The sequence below is a fragment of the Talpa occidentalis genome, unplaced genomic scaffold, assembly GCF_014898055.3.
Source record: "Talpa occidentalis isolate TD23 unplaced genomic scaffold, MPIMG_talOcc4v2.1 talOcc4.2329, whole genome shotgun sequence".
Lineage (NCBI taxonomy): Eukaryota > Metazoa > Chordata > Mammalia > Eulipotyphla > Talpidae > Talpa > Talpa occidentalis.
In genome coordinates, this window is record NW_023602440.1 from 694 (window position 1) to 11368 (window position 10675).

Genomic DNA, 10675 nt, shown 5'->3' on the forward strand with positions numbered 1-10675 from the left:
GTACTTCAGTCCTTCTGCCTGCTCTGCTCCCCACTCTGGCTCTGGTGAATTCTTTCACCCTCCTGCGCTTCTGACTGTACCCAGTGCATGTATAAACAAAACAAACAACAAATAAATAAATAAATAAATGCCTCTATTAAAAAAAAAATCAAAAGCCTGATTTTGTTGTTGTATGGCCACGTTAAAAGCCTGAATTTGTTGTTGCATGGCTATGTTAAGAGCCTGAATGTGTTGTTGCACATTCTCAGTATGTGAAGTAGAACTTCTACCTCTCACAGAAACAAGAATGTAGCAAATTGCGCTTACACATATTACCAAAAAACCACCCAGAAGCACAGTCTGTAAAGGGATGGCTTGTAAACCACCCATGTATGTATACAATAGTAAAATCACGTGCCATACACCAGGCTTCATCAAATTATTTATATTAATGAAACTGGTGGTGATATTTAATGGAAGAAGACTACTCAAATTCAAGGCCGGAAGGAAACTGAAAGAACTCAGGCTAGGGATGAAACTGTATAGGCTCATGGTTGAGGCCATATTTGAGTCAAAACGCACCCACAAGGGCTGTACGCACAGGGAAAAAACAGACTTTTCAGGACTAGAGACAAATATTATACTGCTAGTCCTGCAGAACTAGTGCGCTTATGGTGACCAACGCAAGGAATGTTACTTTGGGCTGGTCAACCGCGGGTGTAACTTGGAAACCACGCTGGGCGCCAAACTGTTGTAGAGCAACCCCGATACAAAACGGGGTGCCTGACTGTGAGTCCTCACCCATGCGCTTAAAAGGACTTATCAATGCTCTACTGCAGGCACACGTGAAAGGTTAATAAAAGGTTTATTTACAAAGGGAAGGGGAAATGAGGAAATGTACAGCTCTGGGAGAAAAGTGGGAGACAAAGTTTTAAATGAGTCCTGCCCGATCCGCCGATTAGGAATCCCAAAATGGCGCTCTGAGAGCTGGCCGCCAGCCAGGAGCGTTGAAGCCAGGAGGCGAGAGATCGCGAGCCAGAGAGAGCCCAAGGCCCACGTGTTTGGTTTTTTATATCCAACCTGGCTGCCCAACTCCACCCTCAGGTCCCAGCCATCCTCCCTTGGTGGTGATGGGATTTGTCTTTCCCAGAGTCTTGATGGCTTTAGTCTGGAGTGGGGGTGGAGTCCACAAAGTTAATCCTGTATGGGATTAACTCAGGACATCACTTCCCCCTAACATGCCCATTTATTGATCACTTATCAGTGTTCTTATAAGTTCCCATGGTTGTTTTGTGTGTCTCTCATATGTCTATCTTTACCAAAGCTACTTGTCTTTGAACAACTTTAAGACCAACCTAAGTGAAATGTCTCAAAATTCTCCCACTTTTATATTCAAATCTGTATCATTGTTCTTCACATTTTGAGGAAGAAGAACCTACCTCTATCCAAGACTATTCCATTTGTGCCCCAAGCCATCTACCTTGCCTACTTCCTCGGAAATAATACTCTATTTTAAATATTCCTTTCATTTTGCTTGACTTTACTCCAAATGTACTCATGACTCTGTAATCCTAAAGAGTAACATCCTTTAACCTACTTCTTTCTTTAGATGTTATTTATCATCCCCTTTCAAATAAGTTTCTTGCAAAATCAGACACTACCCTCCTTTTTAACTTGCTTCATGCTGAGCTGAAACAGCCCAATGCATATAAGCAGGCCTGTGTCAGTCTAACCCAGGATTTAGGTTAAAAATTCTAGTTCTCTGACTTTACTCTATTTTTCAGAATCAACTCATTCCTGCCTTTTTCCTATCTAAGTACTGCTTTCTTTATACCATCCCATTTCTCAAAAATATGCCATATTTCTGGGCCTCCCCGTGGCGCAGCGGTTGAGCGCTGGGTTGCGAAGCCTCCCGCAGCCTCGGCAGTGCGGTTCAATCCCTGGCTGCTCCCCGGCCACCAGAGGAGAGTCCCACATGGCGCGCAGACCTCTCCTGCCGCCCACTGCTCCCCTCAGCAGTGTACTTCGGTCCTTCTGCCTGCTCTGCTCCCCGCTCTGGCTCTGGTGAATTCTCTCACCCTCCCGTGCTTCTGACTGTACCCAGTGCTTGTATAAATAAATAAATCTTAAAGAAAAAAAAAAGACCCTGCTACACTCTTTAAAAAAAAAAAAAAGAAACAAAAAAAAATGCCATATTTCTTAATATACCTTCCCCCTGGGGAAAAAAAAAAAAAAAAAAAACATTGCTTAAGACACTTCACATTCTATCCTCTATAGTTTGCCTACACTCAGTTCCCTGAGCCAGGTTCTGGGACACAAAAAGTTGACTGACATTACTCCTGGGTGAATAATGGATAAAACAAGTAAATAAACATACTCCCAAATGTTCGCTGATTCACTATCCTCACCAGAAAGGATGTAGAGGACCTCAGCACCCCCCAGCATCAGCCTTATGAAGTCCCCCAGCATCATGTAAAGGATGACCTCAGCCTTATGTATGACCTCAGCCTTATGAAGTCCCCCAGCATCATGTAAAGGATGCTAGCCCAGTGCATTCCCAAAGCATCAGTGCAGATTCTAGGCAGAGTGGAGCAAAAGGCCTCCTTGTGCCTCCTGGGCCACACACCTCATCAACTTGGACACATGCTTGTGTCCAGATGTTCTCAGAGGGACTTTTTAATGTTTTCAGTAAATTCTCACTGCCACCTGCCTAAGCATAGTGATTCAAGTCCATTTTTCTTAGACCTGCAGAGAACTATTTCTCTCCCCTCCTCTTACCACCTTCTTCCACTACAAACTCCTTTCTCTTCCCTATGTACCAAAGCAAAAATCCCACAAATACTACAAACAAAAGCAAAGAGGTATTTGAGCTCATCCTTAAAGGACACATAGGAGCTCACCAGGTAGAAAAGGTGGGAAAGGGTGTTTGAGGCAAAAGAAATAACATTGCAAAAGAAAAAGGTGTGTCATTCTTGGATGAATCACAAACAACTGAAAGATAGAGAATCTCTTGTCTTTATTCCAAACAATGTTATCTCCTCTAGGAAGTGGCCCCCAACAAGCTTTAACTCTTCTCAACCATTCTTTTTCACTGTGCTCCCATAAAGCATAGGCCTCTATTAATTCAACATGTATTGAACTAGAAATTGTGTTAAGTGCTAGGAATATAGACTTAGTAAACCTAATTCTTACCCTCAAGATGATGGGAAAGAGAGGAAGCAATCTCACAATATTGACAGAATGAAATATTTGATGTTTAAAATATAGGGTGCCATTCATGGCAGGAGGCATGTGGAGTCAAGGTATGTCTTAGTCAACATCTAGGGGCCTCCCCGGTGGTGCAGCGGGTTGAGCGCAGCGCTGTGAAGCTGTCCGCAGCCTCTGCAGCACAAGTTTGATCCCTGGCTGGCCAGGGAGAAACCCACATGGTGCAGAAGACCTCTTCTGTCTCGCCCGCTGCTCCCCTCAGCAGTGTATTTCGTCAGTCTGCCTGTTCTGTTCCCTGCTCTGTCTCTGGTGAATCCTCTCACCCTCCCGCGCCTCTGGCCTGTACCCCAGCTCTTATATAAATAAATAAAAAATCTTAAAAAAAAAAAAAAAAGCCATCATCTAACACAGCACACCATGACTTTTCCTCAGGATCTTTCACCACCTACTGAGCCCAGAGGACCAATAACATCTCGTTCAGCAATGTATTCCTAGTCTTCAGCCCAGAAACTGGTAGATAAAAGGGATCCAATAAATATGCTTTTGAATGTCATTTCTAAGCCTTTACTCACAGAATTGGCATAGAACTGAGCAAATAAAACAATAAACAACTTAATAAATAAGTAATTGCTTTCCATAAAAACAAAGGAACATTTAGGAATATGCTAGATGAAGGAGGAATTTCCCAGGGGGCTCCTTGATTCACTCACAAAGAGAATTGGTCTTTAAATTCTGGACAGAAAACCTCCAAGATGAGTCCATTCACTCAAAAAGTATTCTGTGGATACCTACATGCACAAATCAATGTTCCCAATTGTCCACAACAAAGAATGAGACAAACAGAAATATTTGCTTTCATGTCATGGTCATGAAGAAAGAGCAATCTCAGAGGGCTTCCCTAAAGGAAACATTCTTGTGAAGGATGTTATCGAGGTGAAAGACTGAGCCTGTGGCATGTATTCCCTGGGCAGAGAGACCTGTAAGTACATGTACCTTGGCCTGTTCTGAGAACAGCCAGGCCAGAGAGTTTGGCAAAGTGAATAACAGGAGGAGTTCTAGGAAATTAGGTCAAAGAGAAAAAAGTGACTAAGTTTTTTCAGCTCTTTTAGGCCATGGTAATAATTCTGGTTTATTTGGTTTTTTCTTGTCATATTAACCTTTATAACTGAAATATAATACACAGAGACAACTATATACAAATCCTAAGTGCCAGCTCAATGAATTAATCATAAAATGAATAAAAACCTGCACACCCAGACACAAGTCAAGAAATGGTACATCACCAACAGCCTAGAATTTCTCCTTTATATTCCCTCGTTCTTAATATCCCACCCTCCTCCTCCCAGGTAACTTCTCTGCTGACTTCTGAAAGCATAGATTTGCTTTTCTCCTTTTTTGGACTTAATTAAATGGAATCATACCTCTGTGTTCTGGTTATGTCTGGATATATTTTTGCTACAGATTTTACTTATGATATTCATTCATGAGTTTCCAAAAGGGAAGAAGGGTCCAGTTTACTAATAGCTGTGGGAAATAAGAGATGTGGGAAAGATGTGATGATGAGGTAATTGATGATGAAGTGTCCATGTACCTGGCATTCATATGATAATCCAGGAGAGAGAGGAAGCATGAGCACTCCCAGGAACTGAGCGTCAAGGTCCTGAGAGACATATCCTCCCACTCAAATGCTCTCCTGAGATTGAGATCTCAAGAATGTTGAGGTCAGGTTATGGTTATTCATTGGTTCATGTGAACATTTCTAAATCCTTGGTGCCCAATCTTATTATTAGCTCTCTAAATCTCAAGACTATAATATTGGACACACAGTAAGTAATGCGTAAATGTTGAGCTTTAATTATCCTTCATCAGCAAAGACTTGTGGTTTTTGGAGTTGGTGTCCTTATTCCCCTCCACCTCATGCTCAGAGAACTCAGGAGCTGGGACCTGACAGTGTGGTCATGAGCCAGCAGTGACCAGCCCGTGTGGAAGGTGGACCAGGCCAGGGTCAACTGAATCTACTTCCCATTAACCAAGAGACTTATACATTTTATTGTGGGTGGAGTCTGAAATTATCCATTTCAACACTGCCTACCCTTTTCTCTTGATCATGTGTCTAGACTTCAGTGTCAGAGAGCTCTAATAGACTGGCAGAGTTGGGGCAAAGGATGCGGGCGTGGGGAGAAAGGCAGCAGGAGTTACAGCCATTTCCTTCTGTGTTTACAGGGAATATGGTTTTGCCATGCAACTTATTCACAAAGGAGTTGAACGGGGTTCTGGGAGAGTCCATAACTCTTCCCTTGGGGTTTCCTGCAGAATCGAATATCGAATCCGTAACCTGGCTCCACGATGGAACATCTATGATTTTCATAACGCCAGAAAAACCACCAACCATTACTAAACTAGAAATGAAACATCGGATCAACGTCACCAAGTCCTACTCCTTACAGCTCAACAAATTGAAGATGACAGACTCAGGATCGTACAAGGCCCAAATAAACACAAACAAAACATTGTTTTCCTGTTACACACTGAAGATCTTCAGTGAGTCAAAGCTTGGGGTTTACTCATAAGTGGACTAAGAAATATTGTATATTTCATTCTATGTGACTGCAACTGTGCACCATCACCTAGCAGGAAAGTGCATGGCACTGAGTCAGACTGAGGTCCAACAGGAAAGCAACTCGTGGTGTTGCACGGTCAGTTAGTGACAGCTAGAGCAGAACTTGAGTCTTATGTCTCTCTGCCTGCTCACTCCCTTCATATGGCTTTGCATTTTGTGAAAACAGTGAAATGTCTATTTCTGTTACATGTACCTGACATGCATCTGCCATGTGATCCTCATGAAAGGCCCATCAGGTGGCCCTGCCTCACCCCTGAGCTAGCATCAGTCACAACCACAGAGAAGCCACACAGGGAGAGAGAGTCCCACATGACTACTGTACCCAAGGGCCAGTCTGACCCATAGTGGAGCAGTCAGTGTCCAGAGTGGTAGTCTGCATGGGAATTGTTCCCCAGGATGTGCTGAGAAAGAGAAACGTCTTAAGATTACTTTATTTCTAACAATATTTTCCCCAAATGTTGAATGTAAATAACCTCAACATGAAATCAAATTATGGGAGCTATAATGAGGCGGATTATGCATTCAATTAGAAATAAAATCTTTCTCACTACCAGTGACCTACAGAGATGCTTTGGGTGGCCTTAAGATAATCACCTAGTAGGAAATTGTGCAGGAGATACAGTGTTAACAATCAAATAAGACAACTTCAAAGGCCCTTGGGAGTCCATAGTTCTTATCTACTGGCCAGCACACAGTGTCTAAACTTCACTGGAGTCCTTTGGGTTTAGACATGGTATCCAGGTCACCAGGTCACCACTGATCAAATGAAATGTCATGTTACAGGGTTTACATGTTAATCTTTAGTATTCCTTATATATTTTGCAGTTCCACATTACCCCAGTCAGTCATGTCCCTGAAAGACTTGGACATAGTACGGGTGAATGTGATGGAAAAGAGGATTCTGGAAAAGTTCTGAACAGGAAAGCCAACTAAAAGAGCAAAATCACCCTGTGGCTATGTATTTGCTTCCCAAGGCTGCTAAAACAAAGCAAATGACAACAAATCTGATGACTTAAAACAACAGAAATGTTATCCTGTTCTGAATCTGGAGGCCTGAAGCCTGAAATCCAGGCATGGGCTGAGCTTCACCCCTCTGGAGGACTATTTGTTCCTCACCTCTTCCACTTCTGCTTGATGCCAGCATTCTTTGGTGTTCCTTGGCTGCATTGTTCCAGTCTCTGCCACCAAAGTCACACTGCCTCCTCTTCTTCTCTATTTTTCTCCTCTTCTATCTGTCTCAATTTTCTCTCTCCTTTTCTCTTATAAGGACACTTATCTTTGGATTTAGGGCCCACCCAATAACTCCAACTCATCTCATCTAGGAGTCCTAGACGCACACATGCACACACACACACACAAACACACACCCCTGTGGATAGCCTGAGGACAGATTCCATTCCAGGCTCCATCACACTTGCTGAGATAATGTTTTTCTGCCACACTCCTGAGGCTCCATGCCAACACTTTCTCAGGGTCTTTGGGGAATCTCTCCTTCAAGGCACACATACACCAAGAGATGTATAAGCTATACCTACATACTTTACAAAAGTGCAAAGAAATTACATAGGCTTATAAAAGCATTGGGCAATGACTATTTTGTACCAGGATAGGCATGGTAAAGATTTGATCTTATGGGATAATATCAATTAACTGGAGTAACTGTCTAGAATTCAGTTAAGAAAACATGTTGAAACCGTGGTATGTTTATTCATTGAGTCAAAAATATTTGTTAAGCATGGGCAATCTAAACAGATGCTGTTCATATTTCATCATATTTCTCACTGAGAAGATGACACTGGAGCCAAGACCTGTTGGAGGTGAGGGTGTGAGTCACACAGATGTCCGGATGAAGATCCATCTAGGACAGACTCTTCTTTGTGCCTGGTGGCATGCTCAAGGAATGTTGAAAAGAACAAACATGAAGGAATAGAGTAAGGGGAAAAGAGTAATAGGAAATGAGACCCATCAGGAAATAGGGGTCACATCATGTGAGGTGCTCAGAGCATCACTTTGACTTCTACTCCAGAACGAATGACAGCCATCAGAGAATTTTGCGATAAATAATATGATTTGACTTAAAGACTTAAGGGACAAGGGTGGAAGCCAATGACCTATTAGGTTGCTATTGCAGTGATCCATGCAAGAAATGAGGTTGGCTTGGACTTGGGTGAAAGCAATGGAGGGAGTGAAAAGTGGTTGTGTTCTGAATATATTTTGGAGATAAAGCCACCAGATTTCCTGAGGTGGGGCTGTGAAGTGAAAAGATGAATCCTGGCTGAATCCAGGACTTTTGACTTGAGCAATTGGAACAATACAGTTGTTATCAATTAAAGTGGGGAAGAACAGAATTCTCAAAATATTGAGTTTGAGATACATAATGGAAATGTCAAGTAAGCAGTTATATAATCATCAGGTTGAGAAAGGTAACGAGATAGATGTTTGAGGTCAGTCATGGACATAGATGGCGGACATATGACATTCATGCCAAATATTTGCCATTGGTGTGTTACTGTCTCACTAAGTCTCATAATTACCTGAGAAGCAGGCATTGTTGCCCAGGTTTTACAGGGGTGAAACCATCATGTCCATGGTGATGTAGATAGTAAATAACAAAGCCTTGGTTCTAACCTAGGTCTGCTTGACCCCAAATCCAGCACTCTTGCCATTACATGAAAACTTCATTTTGGCAAGATGTGTTTCCTGACTCCTACTCAGTTAACTTAGCTTAAAGCTTTACTGTCTTTTATGATCAGACATTGGAGTCCATCTGTCCTCCACCACTGGGTCACAGTTAACCTTCAGGCCAAGGGAAGGCCTTTCTTGTACTTCTCCCATGTTCCCTTAGAGTCACAGTTACTGATATCATATTAGGCAATATTTTCTGGTCTTTGCTTTCAGAAGTTCCAGCAATGCATGTCTTCTCAAATACACTGAACTCTTTGATCCCCAGAATTGCTTGCTTACTCTCTTTTCCTTCACATCTTCATTTCCTAATTCTTTGGTTCTCCACAGTTCCCTTTCTGTCTTGCTGATCTTCCCCATCTTGGTCTTTGTCATCATTGGAACCAGTATCCTCAGCAATGAGGACCAGGATTCCCACCAGTTTGTGGAAATATGGTTGCCCAAGGAAGTTAACGTCCCTCTTCAACTCCAGCCAGGGAATCCCATGATGGAAGACACTGGTCCCTTCTACCTGGTCTTCTGCTTTCACCCTAAGGTGGGGTGGGGGACATTCAGGTAGTCTCCAAGTATCTTTACACACTGGGCAGTGCATAGGCTAGAAAGGACCCCAGGGGTAAACTGGAGCCAGAAAAGTAAAAGTGGCCAACCCAAATCATCTGAGTAGTTGATAGGAACCCAGGTCTTTCTCTCCCCTCTTCCCCCTACTGGCTGTTCTGTATCATGTCAATGTCCTTCATCAACTGGTCACCCAAAGCTCTCTCCAACCAGGTAGCTGTGTTATTTACAGAGTTTACAGATCATAACATGTAGCAGAAGGTCAGTAATACAGAAACATGAGAGGGACAACATTCTGAGTCAAGTCTTTTGTCCTTATTCCAGAATATTTCTCTACACACAGGGCGAGTGAGTAACTTACATGTTACCAACCACACTCAGCTGTCTAAAAACGGAAACTGTGAGGTCTACCTGACCTGCTCTGTGGAGAATCCAGATGACAGTGTCTCCTTTGGGTGGCAGGAGACAGGAAACATGAATCTAAAAGAAGTAAACCTCACTGTCTACTGGGACCCCTGGAAGTCCAGCAAGCAGAACAGCTACACCTGCATGGCTGAGAATCCCGTCAGCAACATCTCCTCCTCAGTCTCTGTCCAGAGTCTCTGTGAAGGTGACAGTTTGTCTTAGTCTCTCTAGGAGCCCTGAGCTGCTGTGGGGTGTTCACACCATCACCCACATCACTCTGTGATCCCAAACCAATGCCCCAGTGGGAGACAATAGGGAGAGGACACACCCTACTCAGTGCCCAAAGGCAAAGACCTGAGGGGTACAGAATCTCTTCCTCCCGGTCTCCCCCAGGCTGTGTGCCCCATGTCTGCTGTAAGAGCCCACTCTCAGAAAGCCTGCCTGGGGAGAGGCAGAAGGGACTCTGCTGAGGCTTCTGAGAAAAATGTTCATTCATGTCTCAAGTGCAATTTTTTTCTCTTTTCAGGACTTTTAGGAAAACCAGTCCTCGGGGTCACGTGGATCATACTCATATCCCTGACTGTGCTGGTGGTTTTGGTGCTGGGAGTCTTCTTTCTTTTCTTATTTTTTAAGAAGAAAAAAGGCATGTTTCCTTTCTTCCTACTTATGTCTTCTCCAAGATTCCAGAAACAGAGCTAGTGGGTGCCATTTGCCCATCCTATGGGAGACAGATAAAGGGAGGGAGGATGTGAAAACCCTGGCTCCCACATCCACTGGGACACCCTGGGCTGTGGCCACACACCTGCTCATCTCCTGAGGGAAGTGCCACTGGCATGCAGAACCCAACCTTGGGACCTGACTGCCTTTCCCTTTGAGGTTCCTTCCCACCTCATCCTCTAGAGACACCCGTGGGGGTACAGATGCTTCTCCTTCCACAACCTTAAATTTCAGTGTCCCTGACTTTATTTTTTAGGTGAACTTTCGTTCTCTTTTGAGCAAACCCAGCATCCTGGTGAGTTTTCAAACTCAGAGCTCCCCACAGTTAATGGGTGGGGAAAATCAAATGGGTGAGAAAAGGGGCGATCAGAGGACAGGGTCTTGAGAGGAGGGGTCAGAATGCCACTGCTCAGATGGACCAAATAGTGCCAGGGGACATGATCTGTGACCAAACATGTCTGTCCCTGTGGGACGTACAGGGTCCTTCACAAGCACATGAGCTTCTTGGGT

At 43.6% G+C, this 10675-nt stretch overlaps 1 protein-coding gene across 1 annotated transcript; it reads left to right on the forward strand.

Annotated features, from left to right (window-relative positions):
- Positions 1-5414: 5414 nt before the first annotated feature.
- LOC119253911 (SLAM family member 6-like) lies at positions 5415-10348 on the forward strand. Its single transcript, XM_037521149.1, has 4 exons — positions 5415-5727; positions 9387-9653; positions 9975-10045; positions 10325-10348. Exons 1-4 carry the CDS (start codon positions 5415-5417, stop codon positions 10346-10348), a joined length of 675 nt encoding a protein of 224 aa, XP_037377046.1.
- The last annotated feature ends 327 nt before the right edge of the window (positions 10349-10675 follow it).

Coding starts and splice junctions, on each gene's coding strand:
- LOC119253911 (XM_037521149.1), top strand. CDS start 5,415: ATGGTTTTGCCATGCAACTTATTCACAAAGGAGTTGAACGGGGTTCTG. Junction 5,728..9,386: donor TTACACACTGAAGATCTTCA/GTGAGTCAAAGC, acceptor CTCTACACACAG/GGCGAGTGAGTAACTTACAT. Junction 9,654..9,974: donor TGTCCAGAGTCTCTGTGAAG/GTGACAGTTTGT, acceptor TTCTCTTTTCAG/GACTTTTAGGAAAACCAGTC.